The 22,233-nt window shown below is 34.4% G+C and overlaps 1 protein-coding gene across 3 annotated transcripts in view; it reads left to right on the forward strand.

Moving 5' to 3' along the window:
* The window catches only part of SS18 (SS18 subunit of BAF chromatin remodeling complex), a 90,531-nt gene extending 82,757 nt beyond the window's left edge, over positions 1 to 7,774 (forward strand). For all 3 annotated transcript variants that reach the window (XM_044243244.1, XM_044243245.1, XM_044243246.1), the window contains one exon: positions 5,989 to 7,774. In XM_044243244.1, the coding sequence (XP_044099179.1) occupies positions 5,989 to 6,015 (27 nt within the window). In that variant the 3' untranslated portion in view covers positions 6,016 to 7,774. The remainder of the gene's footprint in view (positions 1 to 5,988) is intronic.
* Positions 7,775 to 22,233: the final 14,459 nt, after the last annotated feature.

A 22,233-nucleotide genomic window follows, 5' to 3' on the forward strand; every position in this document is an offset into this window, starting at 1 on the left:
ATTTTTTTAAAATAGGCTTTATTGTTTTGAGCAGTTTTAGGTTCACAACAAAATAGAGCACTAAGTACAGAGAGTTTTCATATAAATCCTACCCATAAATATTTATAGCCTCTCCTGCTATCAACATCCCAGGGTGGTCCGTTTGTCATAATCAGTGAACTCAGACTGAAGAGATCTTTATCACCCCAAGTCTATAGCGTCCATTAGGGTTCACTCTTGGTGTCATACCTTTTGACAAATGTATAATGACATGTATTGATCATTATAGTATCATATAGAATTGTTTCATTGTCCTAAAAATCCTCTGTGCTCCCCTGTTTATCTCTCTCTCCTCCCTAACCCCTGGCAAACAATGATCTTTTTACTGTCTTCATATTTTTGCCTTTTCTGAAATGTCATATACTTGGAATCATGTAGTACATAGTCTTTTCATTTCACTGGCATTTCACTTAGTAACATGCATTTAAGTCCTTCTCATGGCTTGATAGCATATTTCTTTTTAGTGCTGAGTAATACTCCCATTGTCTGGATGTACTGAAGTCTGTTTTTCCATTCGTTTTTTGAAAGATATCTTGGTTGCTTCCAAATTTTGGCAATTATGAATAAAACTGCTATAAACTTCCATGTGCAGGTTTTTGTGTGGGCATAAATTTTCAACTCATTTGGATAAAAACCAAGGAGCACGCTTGCTGGATTATATGGTAAGAGTCTATTTAGTTTTGTGAGAATCTGCCCCAACTGTCTTCCATAGTGGCTGTCGCATTTTGCATTCTTAGCAGCAATCTCATTCTACAACCTTGCCAGCATTTGGTGTGGTTAATGTTCAGAATCTTGGCGATTCTAATCTTGGTAGTGGTATCTCATTGTTTTAATTTGCATTTCCCTAATAACATGATGTGGACATCTTTTCATACACTTATTTGCCATCTTTATATCTTTAGTGAGATGTCAGTTCAGATCTTGGCCCATATTTTAATTGGGTTGTTTGTTTTCTTATTGTTGGATTTTTAGAGTTTTTTGTATATTTTCTATAATAGTCCTTATCAGATGTGTCTTTTGTAAATACTGTATTGTCTTCATGGCTTGTTTTCTCATTCCTTTGACATTGTCTTCTGCAGAGTACAAAATTTTACTTTTAATGAAGTCCATCTTATCAATTATTTCTTTCATGGATTATGCCTTTGGTGTTGTATCTAAAAAGTCATAACCAAATTCAAATCACCTAGGTTTTCTTCTGTGTTATCTTCTAGGAGTTTTATTTTTGTGTATTTTCCATTTAGGTCTGTAGTCCAGTTTGAGTTAATTCTTGTGAAGGGTTGAGGATCTCTGTCTTGTTTCACTTTTTTGCCTGTGGATATCCAGTTGTTCTAGCACCATTTGTTGAAAGACTCTTTGCTCTATTGCATTACCTTTGCTTCTTTGTCAAAGATCAGTTTATTACAGTTATGTGGCTTTATTTCTGGGCTCTCTTTAATGTTCTATTGATCTATTTTTCTGTTCTTTCACCAGTACCAACCACACTGTCTTGATTGCTATAGCTTTATAGTAAGTCTTAAAGTCAGAACTATCAGTCCTCTGGCTTTGTTCTTCTTCAGTATTGTGTGGCTATCCTGGGTCTTCTACCTCTTGCTGTAAATGTTAGAATCAATCTGTCAGTGACCACAAATAACTTGTTGAGATTTTGATTGGGATTGTGTTGAATCTTTAAATTACATAAGGAAGAATTGACATTTTAACAATATTGATTTTCTTATCCATGAACATGTAACATTTCTCCATTTATTTAGTTTTTTAAAAATTTTTTATCAGTTTTTTAGTTTGTCTCACGTACATTTTATACATATTTTGTTAGATTTATACCTAATTTTCATTTTTGTGTTCGTATAAATAGTGTTTTTAATTTAAAATTCCAGTTGTTCATTGCTGGCATACAGGTAGGTGATTGACTTTTGTATGTTAACTTGTATCCTGTAACTTTGCTTATCAGTTTCAAAGATTTTTTTGTTGTTGTTGAATCTTTGGGGTTTTCTACCTAGATAATCCTATCATCTGCATGTTTCTTTTTCTTATTGCATAAGCTAGGAATTCTAGTACAGTGTTTGTAAAGGGGTGGTGAGAAGGGGACATCCTTGCCTGTTACTCATGTTAGTGGGAAAGTTTCATTAGTTATGTTAAATGCTTAAATATTTCAGTGTAGCATTTATCTCCATGTAATAGATTATGTATTATTTATTGTCATACTCTCTTCCCCTAGAATGTCAGTCCTTTAAAGACATCACCACTTCTGTTTTCTTACCACTGTTGAGTTTCCATCACCTAGTAGAACATAGCAACTAGCAGTAAATACTGATAAAAAAATAAAGTATAAATTAAGTGAATAAATAAAGGCCTTTACTTCCTAAAATTTGAATGGTGCTCATAAGAATACTGAAAGAAATCCCTAAAAGGTATTGTGACAGAATAATTTTAAGACTTTTGTATGATTGGATAAATGAAAGAAAGAAATTGAAAGATGATTGGTATTGCTCAGGTTTCTAGGCTAGGGATGACTCTTTATTCAGTACACTCTCCTTCGACAATCTCATTTACTCACATGGTCTCAGTTTATGGTGATGCTGACTCCCAGATCTCTATATGAAGTCTGACTCTCGCTTCTCAAAGTTAGATACCTACTGGACATCTCCACTTAGATGTATTGGTTCAGCATAACCAAAACAAATTAAGTTTTTCTACCCAAACTTCCTCCTCCTTTCTGTTTTCTCTATCAAAGAGAAGTATTATCATCAAGTAGAATGCCAAATGCCACTTTTGATTTCTAGGTTTTCTCCCTCCATTTAACACACGACAGAATCTGTTAACCCTTCTTCCTAACATGTTCTTAAATCCATCCAGTTCTCTGAAATCACTTATTGAGACCATCAACATCTTCTAGGTTCATCACAGCAGGATCCTTCCACACTGTCTTCTTGCTTCCTTTCTCATTCATTCTTTACACTCTAGTCAGAGGAATTTTGTAATTTAAAAAAAAAAAAAATTGAAGCAACAGACATAGAGAAGCTGAGGTTTTAGAGAGTTGGAGTGATTTGCCCAAGATGATAGAGCCAAGAAGTGGAGTTGGCTGGCAAATTCTGAGCAACTAGAGCCTGTAGTGACTGACTAGAACATACTTTCTCAAACTGCCTCCAGTACTATCAGTGAGTACTTGAGTATTATAGAGCATTTTCAGGTGTTCTTCTTTTTGAGGTGGAGATTATAATTACTCTTATTTGTTAGATGAGAAAATCGAGAAAGAAAGGATAGGTAACTTTCTCAAGGATAAGAAGCTGTTAAGTGGTAGAGTTAATGCTAGAAGTTGGTTTCTGGCTCCCAAACCCGTACTTTTAATTCTGGAATTTGCTAATGGTTGCAGATATACAGTACACTTTTTTGGGCTTGTGATTTGATTGGGTTGCAGTACTGTGATCAAGTCTGGGTCAACTTTTTTTAATTCTCATCTCAGTCTTATCTTGTATAAAATGGAGGTGGTATTTACTATATAGGTTGTAGATGGGCACAAAACATTTATTAGTGTCTGACACACGGTAAGGTCTTAGTTATTGAGATACAGAGATTGCTATATTGCTGTGTATTGAGATTGCTATTATTATTAGCCACACTTCTTTCTGTTACGTCAGGCGCTGTGTTACCAAGTAATAGCGTCTGCTTCTCATTGTTGTATATTCCTTTTGTTTGTCCACTTCCTCAAGTGTCCTATACCTGTTTTTCCAACATGCCTTTACTTTAGCTATTCCTTTATTTGAAGTGCCTCATTTTCTTTTCTCTGCTATTCAGAGTTTTACTGTTTTCTTAAGGTTTCCACCTTCTCTCAAATACTTTTCTAATTATTTTAGCTGTGTTTATCTCTTCATTTCTGAACTCTTATAGAACTGCTGTAATTGTACTTTATTTATTTCTAAGTTTTACCTTCCCTGTTTTTCAAATTTATTATAGTGATAAACATGTATTTGCTCCGTAAATGGTTATAATTGCTTGAATATAGTATTTGGCAGACATTATCTAAGAAGTCTTATGTGTGAGTGCTGGGCACTCTTCAGTACTTGGGGCCTCAGGATGGATAAGCCCTAGTCCCTACCTTCCCTACCCTCAAGTAATTCATAATATAGTAGATAAATTATAGCTTATATTTATATAGCACAGCAGTTCTTAACTTCTCTTCTGTTTTCACATCATTCATAATATGTGCAAGTTACTTCCATCATTAATATCACATTATACACATTTACTGGGGGAGCATTTCCCTCCAGCATTGAGGCTTACTTATTTATAATATTTTAAAATTTTTAAAAGTCCTTCCTCATGTCCTCTCTTATTAAAGTGTCCTAACAAACAGATGAGATAGGAATTAATGTAGCCGTGAATGGAAAGAAAATTGAGATCTAGAGATGGAGACATCAGAGTCACACCTTTTAAGTGTGAAAAAATTGAGTCTCAAGGATCTTTTTTAGACTCAGATGGAAAGATAACAGTTGAGTTGGGACTTAGATTACCTAAGTACTGAAGCTGAGTTTAGCAATTGAGTAAGAAGTTCCTGATGCTAAGCATTGACTTATATTTCTTATTTTAAACTTTGTTTTAGAGCAGTCTGTACACAAATACAAAAAAAGAGGAGTATCTTGGATCCTCGTGTATCTATCAACCAACTTCAACAATTATCAACAGTTTGCTAATGCTGTTTTATATACCCCCAAGCTACTTTTTTTCTTTTAAGAGTATTTTAAAGCAAATTCTAGATTTGATACTCTACCCATAAATATTTCAAGATGAGCACTGACTTTAAATTTTGTTGAATTTACCTATGGAAAGTACATTAATATTTTTTAAATGCCTTAATTCTCTTTATAATTTATTATTCCATTAGATACATAGTGGTGTTTAATAGATTTTCAAAAATATATATTTATTTGGATGGAAATGTAAAGTTTTAGGGTGTTATTTCTTAAGGCTTAGAAGTAGTTCAGTTCTAGAATACTTTCTTGATATAAAATGATTAATATGACTCGGAGGGGGAAATTTTAGCCAAAAGAAACAGTTAGCTGATTATGTGCTTCCTGTGAATACTGTTTTTGGAAAATAGGTACTTTTAAGAACATCTTTTTTTAAACACATTTAAGAAATCTTTCTCAAATATGTATTTTCTAGTAGGCATCTCTTCTGCCATTCTTTTTCTTTTTCAGAGGAAGAGCGATTTCTTCTCTTCTCCAAAATCTAACCCTAACCGCTGTATACTGGACTTTATTTACCTCCCTTGTAGAATTCTGCTACTTCATTTATCACCTCTTTTTATCTGTACTCTCTTTGTCTTTTCCATCCTGCCGGCCCACAGGCCTTCATGTCTGTCTTATTAAAATCAACAAAAACAAAACAAACTTCTCTTGATTTTATGTACCAGCTGCCTGTCTTGAATGCCTTTGCTGACACTTTGTTGGCCTCAGGGAAAAGCCCAGCTCCTTTAGTATGGATGGAAGGTTCTTTTCCCTTTATCGTCCAGGCATCTTTCCATCCTTGTTACTGATTTCAAATACTATTGATGTTAATTTGTAATAGCAATTAATAATAAGCTAAACAGTCACAAAGTTGTTACATAGCTCTTAATTAATACACAGTACATACCACAGCAGGATTTAGAACCAGAACTCACTCATTCTTGCTCAATTCATTCAATAAAATTTACCAAACACTTAAATTCCTACTTTGTGAAAGGTACTATTCTAGTTTCAAAGATTCTGAAATCCATTTGCAATTGAATGTAATATCAGAAGCAGTTACAGAGTTACTGTGTACTTAAATATGTAACAGTTTTGTTTGTTGTCAGTGAAGTCACTTTTGTGGTATCAGTGCTAAGATTTAAGAAAATTTTCTGTGCCTAGCTATTATGGTCAAACTATGCTCAAATCATTATCTAATTATATTTTTAAATTTATCTTTTAGGGACAGTATGGAAATTACCAGCAGTGAAAAAGTACTCACATTCCAATAGCCAGTATCTATTAGCAGCCATATTGTCACCTCAGCACTGTGGACACCTCTGTGTGAAGAGATTCTTCCATTCCATCTAGTTTTTGGAAAAACCTTGTGGATAAGTGGCTGTTTCCTCAGTAAGCAGCCTTTGTGGCTTAGTTGTAAAGGCTTTAGTAGCTAAAAAATACTCTTGATTTCACATTTCTACTCTAGATGGCAACATTGGACAGAAAATACAATGACATAACCAATTTGCAATGATTTGGGAACTGTGTTTCAAATGGACTGTTACAGACTGAAAGGTGTGAACAGCTTTGTATGTTTATGAAGGTTAAGGGAATTTAATACTTTTCCACAGATTCTTTTGTAAGGGGAAGAGGGAAATGTACACTTTTTACAGCAGCAATATTTTGTATATTATGTTTATTTCATGTGGTGAATATGCAAGGCGGTACACTACGCATTGGACAGAATCCGAAATCCTCTGTTAAAATGTGGATTGGAGCATGGTGGATGCTTGATTGTGTTGGTCTCAAAATGGTGTACTATAAAAGATAAAGGTGAGGGAGAAGACAAAGCACACCATATGTCCACTATTATGTTCTTTAGAGGAAATTCAGATCCCTTTTATCTGTTAGATAATCAAGGGCACTGTGATAGTTTTGAGTAAAAAGACATTTTTTTAAAAGCTTTCCAGTTTTGTGGATTAAAACCTTTTTATAAAGATCATTTATAATACAGTTTTAAAATGTGAGGCAATAAGAATTATTTCATGTGGGATCTGAAGAATCTTGGTAGCAGTTTCATGTAAATGAAGTGGTAATTCTCTCCAAAAATAGCAATAACTGAAAATGGAAGTGTTAATTTTACTTTGAGTAATCAGGGAACTTAGTAAGTAATATCCAGGCATTTTAAAAATAATATCAGAGAGGAGTCAACATTGATCTAGTAATTTTATTTTTTAACATTAGGAGGACAGTTGGTTTATATAATAGAATAGTTCAGGAGACTTTACAAACCTTTATTTCAACTTCCTTCCCTGGAAATAATACCGTTTATAGAAGGACACTCTTAAATTTTGCCCTTTTTATTTTGGTTAATGTAACACAAAGAGATGTTTAGGAAAATGCTTATTGATGAGGTTTATTCTGGTCTATATTAAAAGCATAGAGGTTGCATTCTAGATCACTTTGTTTATTAGCGTGGCATGTTTAATCATATTTGAGACTGTCCTGTGCCTGATTATTTTAGCTAAATTCAGGGATATTGCATTGGGCAGGAAATCATGCATTGAAAAGTTTATAACCACAATTATTTAAGCATAATCTGAAAACATCTAGCCCAAAGGTAAGTTGCTATTTTCATCACAGTTGCCTATGCCCAGGGAATAAGATGTATTCTTTATAATTGAATTGGTTTTTCCCACTTCTAACTGGAAACAAAACAGAAGGGGTGCCATAAATTTGAATACGCAAAATGTACTGTTTTCAACATACTGTAATCAAAAGGAGGAATTTTAATGTGTTTCTGTGTGTGTATGAGAAGAGTGTGTGTGTGTCTTTTAAGGTCTGAATAGAGTTTTTTTGAACTTGGTCAGTAGAAAATGGACATCAAGTTTGAACAGATAAAGCATGGACAGCCTTATTGTGATTGAAAATGCTTATAGGTTCTGTGCCAATTTTCCACCACTGTGTACTTTGTTGCTATTTAAAACTGTATCAACTCTAACGGAAGAATAAATTATTTGTGATTTTAATTTTCTCATTTGTTTCTTTAAATTAGATCTCTTTGACTCTCTTGTTTTGTCTGGAGACTTAGCTGTGGGTTTTTTATATAAGTTAGTCTGGTATAAGCAGACTATATTTGTATTCTAGGACTTTATCAAAATTCTCTTGCCATGCCCAAGTTAATTAGAATTAACTGTTCAGTAATCAGCATGTTGTGTGGGCTGTTTGTTATAGAATTCTTTCTCTGAAAATGAAGTCCATGAGGCTATAATCAAGATGACTGAATTAGATAAATGAGTTGAGGAGACAAAATTGTACTGAACCCAACCTGGTGTAGATATGTTATCTCATTTGAAATAAGCTCAACTGACATTAAGAAATAATTTGTCTTGCCAACCCATCTTCTGTTGTCTTATTCTTTTAATGGAAACTAAAATTGCAATTTTAATAAGCAGAATTTCCTCCAGGACTTTCTTCCTAGAGACTAGTGCATTTGCAAGGTTTAATTGTTTTATAACAGTCCTATTTCGTAAAAGTTTTTAATTGGTGGTGACAAAAATTACCTTACTCCTTTGATACCTAGTAAGAAGACTAACTATACCGGGAGCTTTCTACCAAATTTGACATCCCTGTATAGACTGTATTTCCCAAAACTGAAGTTATTATTTTATCAAAATGTATTATAATGAAGAAATATCATGCCATCCTATAAAATTCTGGAAACAAAAGGTTACTAAAAAGAGAGTCTGGTAATTATTGATCAACATTTTAAAATACTTAACTGTACTAGTTTAGTTGTTTAGGAATATATTAGCATTATTCTGTAGAACTGTGGTGGCACATTGTTTTTGGCACATGTTTTTTGTTTTTAATTTTTTTAGTGGAATATTCTAACAGAAGCCAAAGTAGCGAGGATATTACAATGGGCCCCATGGACAATTAACCTAACTTGGGTAACTAGTTCACTTAGAAGCCATGACTAATCTTGTGTTGTCTATACACCAACCCACAAATGGAAGCAAACACTACATCCTTGAATTATTTCACTGAGTACCTCTAAGTGCATTTGACCCTTGAATAATATGGGTTTGAACTGCATGGGTCCCCTTACATGTGGATGTTTTTTGGTAAATGTAGTACTGTGTTATAAATTGATTTTTTTCTTCTTTATGATTTTCTTAACAGTTTCTCTAGCTTACTTTATTGTAAACTACAGTATATAATACATATACAAAATACGATCAACTGTTTATGTTATTGGTAAGGCTTCTGGTCAGCAGGAGGCCATTAGTAGCTATGTTTTTGGTGAATAAAAATTTATACGTGGATTTTTGACTGTGGTAGCCAGTTGGTGGCCCTAACTCCTTTTTGTTCAAGGGAGTTAACTATACTATTTTAAAAACGCTTTGGTACCAGGACTCTTCCTGCTCTTGAAATTTTGTAATTTCAGTATTCCTGATTAGAAACCATCTCAAAATTTGTATGAATAAACCACTGCTCTTTCTTTTACTTAAAAAAGTAATTTGTGTTAAATAATTAAGACAGTAGCAAAAATAGATTACATGAAAAGTGAACATGCTCCATAATTTCATCTCTTAAAGTTAATGGTCGTTAAAAGGTTTGATACATTCCTTCCAACTTGATTTTAAACACATAAGCCATTTCAACAAAAATGGAATTATATACTAGCCATACTATTTTGTAACTTCTTTTTTTTTTTTTAATGTTAGAAATATCTTGAATGCTCCCTATTCTGTGTTGTTCTTAATTTTTTTTATATTGGGAAAACAAAGCTTTCATAACCGATCTGTCAAGGGTTTGTTTTTTTTGTTTTTAATTTTTGTTTTTGGTATGCTTGTTGAGATATTTCTATATAGTAAAATTTGAATATATTAGGTGTAATGTCGAGGGCGGATGCCCCAGGGACCCGGAGATCCGTCAACTGCAGAGCTTCGCAAAATGGCGTCTGGCGATTTGCCAGAAGGTGTGTCTAGAGTGACTGATGGTAAACAGGAAGTACTACCTATTGGCTGTTGAACTATTGCTATGCTGTGGGTACTTGGTAACAAGCTTAAGATTTGTGGATGCATATCGCTGTCTATGCTGATTGGCTTAGCTCCCCTATATAGGCAATGGCCATAGGAAATAAAGGGCTTTTTTGAAACCCAGCCGGATGGAGGGTTATTATTATCGCTGTTGGACGGCGATAGTGTAAGGCTATGTACATTTTAAAAAGTATCCTCCTAAGAAAATAAATCCTGGCCAGCACCAGAATATTAGCCTTGTTAATTTTTACAGTTGTAGTAGGCTTTAAAAAGTGCTATTTTAGGATTAAATTTTAGTTACATTTGATTTATTTGTGATTTTGAACATCTTTTCAAATGCTTAACGACACTTCACTAGTTTTAGATGCAAAATGCCTCTTAATGTCCTTTGTTCATTTTTCTTTTGGGATGTTTACTGTGTAAGAGAGGAAATATTATAAATACATATGTACTAATATATGTAATTATGTATAGTTCTCTATGCAAATACTAATCTTGTATTTTCTATATGTTGCGCATCTCCTCAGTCTGTTCATTATTTATTAACTTAGGCTATGATGTCTTTTACTGTATTAAAGTTTTAAGATTTCACATATTCAATTTCATAGCTTCTTGCAACCTCCCTGACTTGGGAATTTATTTTAAAAAAATTTCTTTTTTGCTTCCATTTTTCTAAAATTTTATTGTACGTGGTAAGGTTTAGAGCATTAACTTTTTTCCTATGTGGATAACTGGTTGTTTCAATATTACTTATTGAATAAACCAACTAATTTGAGATGTCACCATATTCTGTTTATTTAAAACACGAATTATAATTAAGGCATGTTTTATTTAATGGCATTTCAAAGACTAGTTAGACTCACCTAAGTGCAGTTTTGTTGGCATAAAGTTGTGGGTCCTCTCTGTTTTATTTTTGGGGGGGGGGGGTTTTGGATTTTGTTTGTTTGTTTTGTTTTAAAGATTTTACTTATTTATTTCACAGAGATCACAAGTAGGCAGAGAGGCAGGCAGAGAGAGAGGGGGAAGCAGGCTCCCTGCTGAGCAGAGAGCCCGATGCAGGGCTCGATCCCAGAACCCTGAGATCATGACCTGAGCCGAAGGCAGAGGCTTAACCACTGAGCCACCCAGGTGCCCCTGTTTGTTTTGTTTTAGATAAGGTGTGGTGTTTTTTTATGGAATAAGAATTAACCACAAAGGTATAAACAGTGACTGGATTCATAACAGTAGGAGAATTACTGAAATGTGATTTGATTTTGTATAGAATGACCAGAACCTCTTGGAGTTTTTGCTTGTTTGAAGTTTTCAAGTTGTTTAATTTTTTTGTACCTTACTAATTAATTACCTCTATAGATGTCCCAAAGTATTTCAGTTTGGTTACTAAAAAGGTAAGAAATCAAGATAATTTTTTTTTAATTTTTAAAACTCCCAAGTCTCAGAAATAGACAATGCAATATAATTTTCATTAATTCAATAAACATTACACATGAGATGATCATATAATTTATTGCTTAATCTGGGAAACTTTTGGTAATGAAAAGAGGATATTATATACACACATATATGTATTTACATGTATGTAGGCATAAATATATATGTGCATGTGGTTTATATACTTGTACATACATGGAGATAAATATAAAATTTTTATCTATTTCCTGATGGAGATCCGTAGTTTAAGAACTTAGGTATGGAAGTGATGCATTTGTTTAAGCTATAATATTTAACTGTGGTAATGTATTGAGAGAATTTTTTTATGGGACAGTGCATTAAAAATAATTATTTAATGTTAAAACAGGTGAATAAAAATCCTGAATATTCTGAGAGCTTCCATCATTTTTGGTTTATGTTAAGAAATACTAATATTATTGCCTAATATTCTTTGTCTCTTTAAAAAAAAAAAAATCCCCAAGTTTTGGGTGGACACATAACAGCCTACCTAGTGACTACATTTAATAGTGTCGTTTGCAATTAAGTATGGTCAGTGACTAAGTTCGAGCAGTGGGATGTGAGTTGGAATGACGAGTGCAGCTTCTAGATCATCACATCCTTAAAAATGTGCTCCATTTTTCTCTTTTCCATTTCCCAAGGGCTGGAACATGATACATTAGTGGGGAGCTTTGACCTTCTAGATTAGAAAAATATTCTAGAGAATGGCAGTGCCAACTAGATAGAATCAAAAATTCCCTGAATGTCCTCATGAAGCCCATTCTATTGCCTGTTGGTGTGGACTCTGACATGAGAAAATCCTGTCTTATTAAGCTCTTTGTTTTGGCAGCAAAGCCTATAGTCTAATGTAGGATCCTATAGCAGAAGGCCAGTTGACATTACTCTATACCATGTTCTGTTTGGAGTCACAGTTTTTAGGAATGACAAGCTAATGTTTTGTGTGTAGTGTACTTGATAATCGTTCAGTGACTAATCGTTCTTCACTCATGAAGTAAGACAAACTCTTTACATTTATTTCATCTAAGATCATCCTTTGCTTTCCATCATTTGAATGAACTTAATGCTGTATTTAGTAACAATAGATTTAATTTTAAAGTATTGGTAAAAATATATTTTGTATTTATCATTTTGGCATGTATCTAGTAGACTTTTATAAATAGCATGTTTTCTAAGTCCTCATTTTAAGAATTGTGTCAGGTAGGACTTAATAAAATCTCTTCAGTATTTAACTTTTATTTTGGCTTCTACTTTAGTTTGGTCTTTGCACTTTTTCTCTAATCCTTTGTTTTGCGATCTCCCCATTCTTCTGACTTGGGCTATATGAAGTGTGTACTTTGATTCAGGTTTCCCTGCCAACTTTTCTTTTGGGAAAAAAAAAGATGTACTAAAAACATTTGGTTTTTATACCTATTGTGGCTCTCATTATTCAACTTGGATCAAATATGAAGAATTTTTTTTATCTATAAGAGGTATAACTATTAACTCTGGAAGGATATTTTGGAATAATTATTGATTTCATATACTATTTCATCCAGATCATCAAATTTTTTAACTTTGAGGACTCCTGATATTAGTAAATCAAAATACTGCTTATAGCTTCCAAGGATTTTATCTTCTACCAATATGACTCTACCAGGGAATTATTTCTGTTAATGCTTAGTAAATTAAGAGCAAGGAAGTGTAGCTGTGGCTTTCTTTTCAGTACTAATATTTTTGTATCCATATAAATCCCATTTTCTGTTCATTAATTTCAGTATTCCATTCTTTCCCAAGATCTCACTTCACAGCAAGCTTTCATACTTCAAGCTCAACATGTTAGTGCTCAGTCCTCATTCCCACATAAACACAACCATTTTGAAAACGTGAACTGATATTAATTACCCCCTTGGCACCAAAAAGTCAGGATTTCCTGATGCGGCACGCTAATGTAAAATGCATTAGCGCAAACGCTGGCTCCAAGGGGTAATACTCTCTAAATAAACACAGCAATGTTTTTCTTTATTCACGACTCTCAGGCTATTCTGAAAGTCATTCATCCTCCATACCCCCCCAAAAGCATTTTGAGTTTTAATAAGTTATAACTGGATTTTTGTAAGAAGGAATTGAATTCCAAGCTGCAAATCTGTGGCACTTAAACTCTTCGGTTCTTTGAAATAAAATCTACCTCAATGTTCCAATGATTAAATGGCATTGAACCCTAATTTGCAGTAGTCTGTTGGGAGATAATTTGTTTATTGTTTGTTGATTAGTATCACTAAAAATGCATTTTTTGGCCTAAAAAATTTCTTTGGAAATTTCAGTCACTTAAGGCCAGAAAATAGTACATTTGGGGGTTTTTTGGTTTGTTTGTTTTGGCGCAAGTGTGAGTGTATATGTCAATTTAAACATTCAAGTGTAAATTTATGTTCAAGTAGACATTTTGTCATGCTTTGATGTACCTTCTCCAAACATAATACTACTAATATTACTACTGTCACTATTACTACTAGGTAAAATAAGTGAACCAAACCAGAGATGGCCAGGCCTTAAACAAGCTAAGATTTAATGTGGGACAAAATGGAACAAAAATGTAAATTGCTAAGACTAAAGCCATGGGCTTTCTGGGTTCTGAGTCTAGAAGCTGGTAGTGTTATTTGAGAAATTAGCTCCTATGAAGAAATAGAGATAAAAAGTATTGTAAGATCAGATTCTGGAGCAAGGTTTACTGCTTCGCCTCAGAGGCTAGAATGTGACTCCCCCAGTTGCTCTGGCTTCTAAAAGGAGGTTTAAAGAAAAGCCTGCTGCTGCTGACCACCACGTAGGGCCTTGTTTTGAGGAAGCTGAGCATAATGATGCTGAAAAATACATACTTAGTTTCTTGATCTGGAGCTGAACTAAGATATTCTGAAGTTTGGTAGTTCTAAAATATTCCTAAAATAATCTTTGTAGGGAAAAATCTCTCAAAAGTTTGATTCTGGACTTAAAGGAGGGACCAAGGAGTACAAATGCAAGTACAGAAGGATGGAGGAATGGTGGGGCAGACAGGAAAAAATTAAAAGACAAGTAAAACCTCTTATTTTAAACAAGCCCATGAAACTAAAATCCCAAAATTTGTCAACAAACCTCTTGGCAGAACACGTATTCCCACCACATGAAGTTAATTTTATTAGGAGAGTCTGACATTTTAAAATATAAATGTTGAAGATGCTTGAAGATATAATCCATTCACACTAGATCCTCAAACATATGAAATTATAAAAACTTGGACAAAATTAAGCAGATATGTTTAAAAACTACTGAGAAATCTAAGCAAAAAATACAGTCATTGGAATAAGCTCAATTGGCATAAACTATAGGCTGGACACAGTTGAAATTTGTGAATTAGATGATAGTGTGAGAAATTGTTTCATATTGAAGAGATAGGGAAGTGATTGCAGAGTTTTAACAAGGTAGCTCCAAAAGAAGGAAATGGAAGGGTTGGTAGAAAAGCAATACATAGAAAAAAAAAAAGAAGCTGATAGTTTTCCACAATTGAATCTATTAATACTCAGATTGTAAATCCACCCTAAGTCCAATCAGGACAAAGAAAAATGAATCTACATCCAGATACATCATGGACAGTATTCAGAAAGAAAACAATCTATTAGGAGAGAGAAAAGGCACCATTTAGACAGGAGAACCCCCTGCAGTAAAAAGATACAGGAGTCAAGTACTGACAGAAAAAGTCCAACTAAATGTTACACCCAGCTAAACTATAATTCTGTAGTGATGGCAAAATAAATTAGACTTGCAAAGAATGAAAGAGTTCATCATCCAAGTTGTACTTGAGCAAAAAAGAAAACCCAGAAGAAGGTTTAGGATGCAAAAAAGAATGGAGATAAAATTTGTCAAATATAGTTATTTATGGGGAACAGATCACTTCTCTTTTGGGTGCAAAGAAAAGGTAAAGTTAAATGTGATAGGTTGATTGCATTGTGACCTCAATTCTTTACCCCCTCTGAATTCATGCCCCATTGCCATGTGATTTTGCAGTTCCTCTCACTGAAGAGGCAGAGTTATACTTCTTGCCCCCTTGATTCTGAGTTTGGCTGTGTGACTTGATTTGGCCAGTGGGATATTAGTTGATGTGGCTCAAAGAGTCTTGTAAAAGCACTGGTACAGTTCTGCTTCTGCTCTGTATCTGCCTTTGCCATGGAAATCTGCCCAGGCTAACCCACTAAGAAATGTGAGAGACAGATGAGACAAAACCAAGTCAACAGAGCCAACACTAGCCAACTCCCTACCAAGATCAGCAGAGCCAACCAGCCCGCTGACCACAGGTGCATAGGCAAATATAGCCCAGATCAGCTGGACTCTGCAGGCTCTGAAGCTAAGTAAATGTCTATAGTGTGTGACTGATTTTGTGTGTGTGTGTGTATGTGTGTGTGTCTTTGTTATGCAGCATTGTAATAATAGATAGCTGATACAATAGCAAGATACAAGATAAACATGATGAATGAATAGATAAAGCCTTTCAAGGGTCTTTCATGTTCTGGAGAATAATAGACTGAAAAACTAGGGTTTGTTGGAAAATTTCCAGGTAAAATTATAAGAGTAATATTAGGAGTATTAGTATAAAAAATGTAAGCAGCATCATTTTAAAGAGAAAACGCAATTCAGAAATTTAGAAGCTAGAAAAGAGGGAGAAAAAGCAGGAGGAGGAGAAATAGAGAAAATGTACTAATCCATTGTCGGGAAGGAATAAAAGAATAAAAAGAGAAAATGTGGCCAGAAACTCACAAAATAATATGGTAAGATTATATTTAAATATATCAGCAGTAACTGTAAATATAAATTAAACTTACTATTAAAGGACATTAAGTTAGGGGGAAACCCAACTATTACTCTTATTAAGGGATATTAATAAGATATAATATTATAGAGTCTTGTAAAAGCACTGGTACAGTTCTACTTCTGCTCTGTATCAAAACATAACAAAAAGGTGGAACACTGATAAAGGTAATTAATTAATATAATTAATATACAAAAGTAGAATTTAAAGCAAAAGCATTAATAGGAATAAAGTAGGAGCCTAAGTAATAGTATGTAGAAAATCATGTAATATATAATAATTTCGGAATATGCAAACCAAAAACAGAATTAGGAGCAAAATGGTGGAACTCTAAAACCGTAGTGGAAGGATTTTAATCTACTTAGAACAGAAACTTGGCTCAGACAACAAGTACAGAACAGTCTGTTAAATAGAAATACAGTGTCAGCCTCGTATGTAAGTTAAAATTTTCTAGTAGCTACAGTAAAAAATACAGAAATGGGGAAACTTTTAATGTGTTTTATTTAACCCAGTATATCCAGAATACTACTTCAACATAAGTAGGATTCACGAGACATTTTATATTTATTTTTTTCAAGGAAAGAATCTAGCTTGTATTTCAACTTACAGTACATCACTAGTCACATTTCAAGTGCTCAGTCGGGCTACTCGTCTGAGGCTACTATACTGGATAGTCTTGATGCAGTAAATCTGATAGATCTCAGCTCCTATATGTGATGGTATACATTTTTCAAGTATATGTAATATATATTTTAAAAATTTACCTTATGTGGATTTGCAAAACTCTGATCAAATTTTAAGGAATATCATAAATCACTTTTCCTGAAAACAGTACATTTGCTAGGAACTTTCAAAATTTATTAATAAACAACTTGTGGTTGGAAAGTTGCAGTGGAGATATAAAAATTTTTAGAACTAGGGAGAGGGTGGTTAATTATGGACATCAGGGAAGGTATATGCTATGGTGAGTGCTGTGAAGTGTGTGACGATTCACACACCTGTACCCCTGGGGCTAATAATACATTATATGTTAAGAAAACAAAAAATTTTTAGAACTAAGCTATAATAAAATTTGTCAGTGGCAAAACTTGTGAGGGGCTGATAGGACAGCTCTCAAAAATAAATTGATAGCCTTAAATGCCTTTATATAAAAACAAAAAACATGGAAAATGAATCCAACTAAGAAATATTGATGAGAAAGCTAAAATTAAATGCAGATAAGGCACCAATAAGGAAGGATTTTAAAGGGAATAATAAGGTGAAGAGCATAAAGAATTGACATAAGAGAACAATAAGAGGATCACTAAAAACAACCAAATCTCTGAAAAATAATAGCTATAAATTGACAAAAAAGTTAAGGCACAAGTAAGCTGTTTTAGAGGAACAGGAGTGTGACTAAAAATGTGCTATATATTCCAAATATTTGCTAAAAGTGTACCATAAAAGGGCCATACAGCAAGCCTAGTTGGGAACTTCTTATATTTGATATTAATATCACAAAATATAAATAGATGTGACCACATAGGACATGGTCTCTGGCCCCTTTCGGAATCCTTGACTTTAGGAATCAAATTTAATATTTTTTTTAACATTTTATTTATTTGAGAGAAAGAGCATGGGGGGGGGCGGGATTGGCGGCAGAAGGAGAGGGAGAAGCGGACTCCCTGCTGAGCAGGAAGGTGATGCAGGGCTCGATCCCAGGACCCTGAGATCATGACCTGAGCCCAAGGCAGAGGCTTAACTCACTGAGCCACCCAGATGCCCCTCAAACTGAATTCTTTAATCACCTATAGCTCATTGATGAATTTCCAGCTCCCTGAATGTGGAGACTTTGTCTACTGCTGGCCACCTGCTACATAGAATAACTTCTAATATGTATTGGGGGTTTCATTAAGTATTGGTTGAAGGATGGTATTAAGAATGTTGGTTCTGAATGGTATGTATGCAGGGATTTGGAATTGTAGATGAAGTAATAAGACAGATGGGTTAGAGATAAAAGCCAGCGCCTTAACACAGTGCCTTTAACGTAAGGTCCACAATGCCTTCAACACAATTCACAATCCTGATTTATCCTGAGGTATCTGGCCACAATACCTAGCCTGACCTATGGTGAGGTTATGTATAGTCTGTCTTTATCTGACTCATTGCCCTGGAGGTACTGCATAATGTACGCTGTATGCACACATCTGGTCCTAGTTCGGGAGAAAGGGTTGTGAACCTGTGTAAATGCCTATCTTTAAGCCATATAATAAAAGGATACATTTCATTTTTAAATAGGCCAGGGGCGGTTTCCTGGTCATACTGGTGATTTATTAATGAATCGTAGCATTGCAGTCATTTTACGAATGGTTATAAAATGGTAAGCATAGCTAACTTTATTTTCCCTTGTTTAAAAAAAAAAAAAAGGTCTCCTTGGGGGAAAATATTCTTGTGGCAGCGCAGATGCAAGCATGATGACATTGATACCAGCATTCCTCTGTTTTGGTCTCTGATCCTTTAGTCTGTGCCCAGAGTGAAATCATTAAGATTCTACAACTTGCTAGGGGTTGTAGGGCTCTCTTGCTCCTGCGCTGGTATAGCCAGCTATATGATACATATAACGATCTTAGCATTGTGAGCTTCCTTGGGCCTCCCCTCCACATCTCCTTCCTGGCCTTGGCTGTCTGCCCATTCTGCCGTCACAGTGCTCCTTCTATTTCTCTGTGTTTCTCCGTTCTCTTTTTATTACCCTCCCCAAACATTCAGTCACATTCCAAGTGGCTTTCCTTACTGTGTAATATTCACTCAACCATGTTCAAGTTGCCTGTTAAACCTCTTTCTTTTATTAATATTTTATGGCTTCTAAGCATTTCCAAGTTTCTCTAGTAGACAGCTCCCTTACATGAGGGGTGATGATGGGCTGCTGGCCTGGCATGTGTAATTATTAGCAATAATTTATCTTCTTCTATGAAAAATAAATAGCAAGAGCCCTTTGGTAAGCATGCGTGGGATCTGTATACTCATCTGGCTGACACATCAGTATGTTTGCCACAGGAAGATGAATGAAAATTCATCTGAGGGCTGAGGGTGTCTGGGTGGCTCAGTGGGTTAAGTCTCTGTCTTCGGCTCAGGTCATGATTACAGGCTCCTGGGATTGAGTCCCACATTGGACTTGCTGCTCAGCAAGGAGCCTGCTTCTTCCTCTCTCTCTCTCTCTCTCTGCCTACCTCTCTGCCTACTTGTGATCTCTCTCTGTCAAATAAATAAATAAAATCTTAAAAAAGAGAAAATTCAGGCTGAAAAGGAGAAGCCAAATCCTATCACTTTGTATTTGGAAACTCAGATCTATAATTATCTTCAAAAAGAAATACTACCTCCTCATCTGAACCAAATATACTGTTTCATCTAATCTAAGACCCATTTAATTCACATTTTAATATCTCTGAAATAGGGATTATTTTTCTCTCTTGATAATACATAAAATATGGTGTGTCTTACTCTTACAATTAATAGTGTTTTAGACTACATGAATTACAGTATAAATGTTTTTAAAAGTATGCCATGTTATTTACATCTTTTTCATTTTCTTAGTAGACTAAAGTTTCTTAGAACCTATAATAACCTAAATTAATGAAAAGCCTATAATAGAAAAACCATATCTTTAAAAAACAAGCATACTATGTTATCTTTGCTAACTTTTGGTTACTCATTTCTCCTATTGTATAAAATTTGGCTTGCAGAAAATCCTGTTATCATTTTTGCTGAGGTAAGTATCTTTGCATGTATGCTTCTTCTATAGAGAGGCAAGACAGCAGAGTGGTTAAGCACATAGGATTTGAAATCAGACTGCCTGGTTTTGAATCTTGGTTCCTTCACTTACTAGTTATAAAACCTTAGGCAATGACTGAACCTCCCTGTGCAGCAGGTGCTGCACCCCTAAACTAGAGATACTTACCCCAGAATTGTAAGAATTAAATGAGATATATACTACTCAAACTTCTAATGTCATTACATGTTAATATATGAGATAGAGTAGTGCCTGACACAGAATTTTTATTATTTCTTTAGGATAGTTTCCTAGAAGTAGAATTATTTTGTCAAAGTGTAGAAACATTTTCTAAGGTTCTGGTAAATACTGTGATTTTTCTTCACAATTAGATTATATTAATTTGTACTCCTAGAATGGATTGAATATATATTATCCCACTTTTGCCAATTTTTAGCATTTTTAAAGATAACTCTTTGCTAATCTCATAGGTAAAGACAGTTTATTCTAATATTTATTTATTTGGTTATTAGTGTGGTTGAATTGAATATTTTCCTGTATATTAACCATTTGTATTTCCTCATTTTTAAAAAAATCTATTTATGCTTAATGATTTTAACAGGCTTCTTATACATTTGGATAATTTCAGTAGGTAAAAGTTATACTTTTATAATCTATTTGGGTAAGTTATGCAGAGGGTTATAGTTTCCTTACTAGTTTGTTTTTTTCATTATGGCTTTTATACATATATGATTTTGATTTTTTGTGTAGGAAAATATATTTTCTTGCTTGAAAGCTTGGAAAGTCCTTTTTCTTTGTTTTATGATGTTTAGATTTATTTTTTACATTAACTTTAGTTAATTTGTCATATTTTAAAAATATTTTTTCTCAAATAGCTTATCACCTTCCCTACCACATTTATTGATTAATCCATTCCTCTTAAAATATTTTAAAAAGTAATACGTGCTAATTTTAGAACAACTAGAAAATACAGAAAAGTTAATAAGGAAGAAAACTAAAATTGTCTATAATTCTACTATTTAGTTAACATTTTGGAGTTCTTCCCTCCCTCCCCGCCTTTGCATGATATAATTTTGTTATTCTTGCTGTTTCCTTTTTTGCATATTAGCGTCTTTTCTGGCTTCTTTGTCTTATTTCATTATTATATCCTTGTCCTAAACCCCACCACTTTAACTGTTTTAGGTTTATAATCTCTTTTAATTTAAGGATGTTACGCTCACTTCACTGCTGTTCTTGAACATGCCAATGACATTTCTGTCTCAAGACCTTTGATTTTGCTTTTCTGTCAGATAACCACATGGCTCACTCCATACTCATCTCTCCAGATCTCTGGACAATGTCATCTTATTAGTATGGTTTTCGCCTTTTAAAATAGGAACCTCTTCTCTCTGGGTACTTCCTATTCCCTTTATCTAATTTTTTTTCCAAGTTCATATAATTAAATCATATGCTATGTTCACTATTGCTCAGAAAAAATATTTTCTTTCAAAATATTACTGTTGGGGTGCCTGGGTGGCTCAGTGGGTTAAGCCACTGCCTTCGGCTCAGGTCATGATCTCAGAGTCCTGGGATCGAGCCCTGCATCGGGCTCCCTGCTCAGCAGGGAGCCTGCTTCCTCCTCTCCCTCTGCCTGCCTCTCTGCCTGCTTGTGATCTCCGTCTGTCAAATAAATAAATAAAATCTTAAAAAAAAAAAAAACAAAAAAAAACAAAAAAAACAAATTTCAAAATATTACTGTTCATTGACAGTGCCTCTAGTCACCCAAGAGCTCTGATAGAGATGTACAATGAGAGTATTTTTTTTAAGATTATTTATTTTAGAGAGGGAGAGAGACCACACATGCCTGAACAGGGGGAGGGGCAGAGGGAGAAGGAGAGAAGCACACTCAGCATAGAGTCTACATGGGGCTTGATCTCACGACCCTGAGATCATGACCTGATCTGAAATCAATAGTCCCATGTGTAACCAACTGGGTCAAACAGGTGCCACATTAAAATTAGTCCTGTTTTTATTCCTGCTAATGCAGCATCTGTTCTGAAGCCAATGGATCAAGGAGTAGTTTTGACTTTCAAGTCTTCTTATTGAGGAAATACATTTTGTAAGGCCATAGTTGCCATTGATAGTGATTCCTCAGATGGATCTGGGCAAGTCAATTGGAAACGTTTGGGAAAGGGTTCCGTATTCTAGATGCCATTAAAAAATTCGTGATTCATGAGAAGAGGTCAAAATATCAACGTTTATAGGAGTTTGGAAGAAGTTAATTCCAATCTTTATGGATGACTTGGAGGGCTTCCGGACTTATGTGGAGGAAATCACTACATACGTAGTGGGAATAGCAAGCATTAGAAGGGAAGCCTGAAGGTGTGACTGAATTGCTGCAAACTCATGATCAAACCTGAACCAATGAAGAGTTGCTTCTTA

The sequence above is a fragment of the Neovison vison genome, chromosome 3, assembly GCF_020171115.1.
Source record: "Neovison vison isolate M4711 chromosome 3, ASM_NN_V1, whole genome shotgun sequence".
NCBI classification, from domain to species: domain Eukaryota; kingdom Metazoa; phylum Chordata; class Mammalia; order Carnivora; family Mustelidae; genus Neogale; species Neogale vison.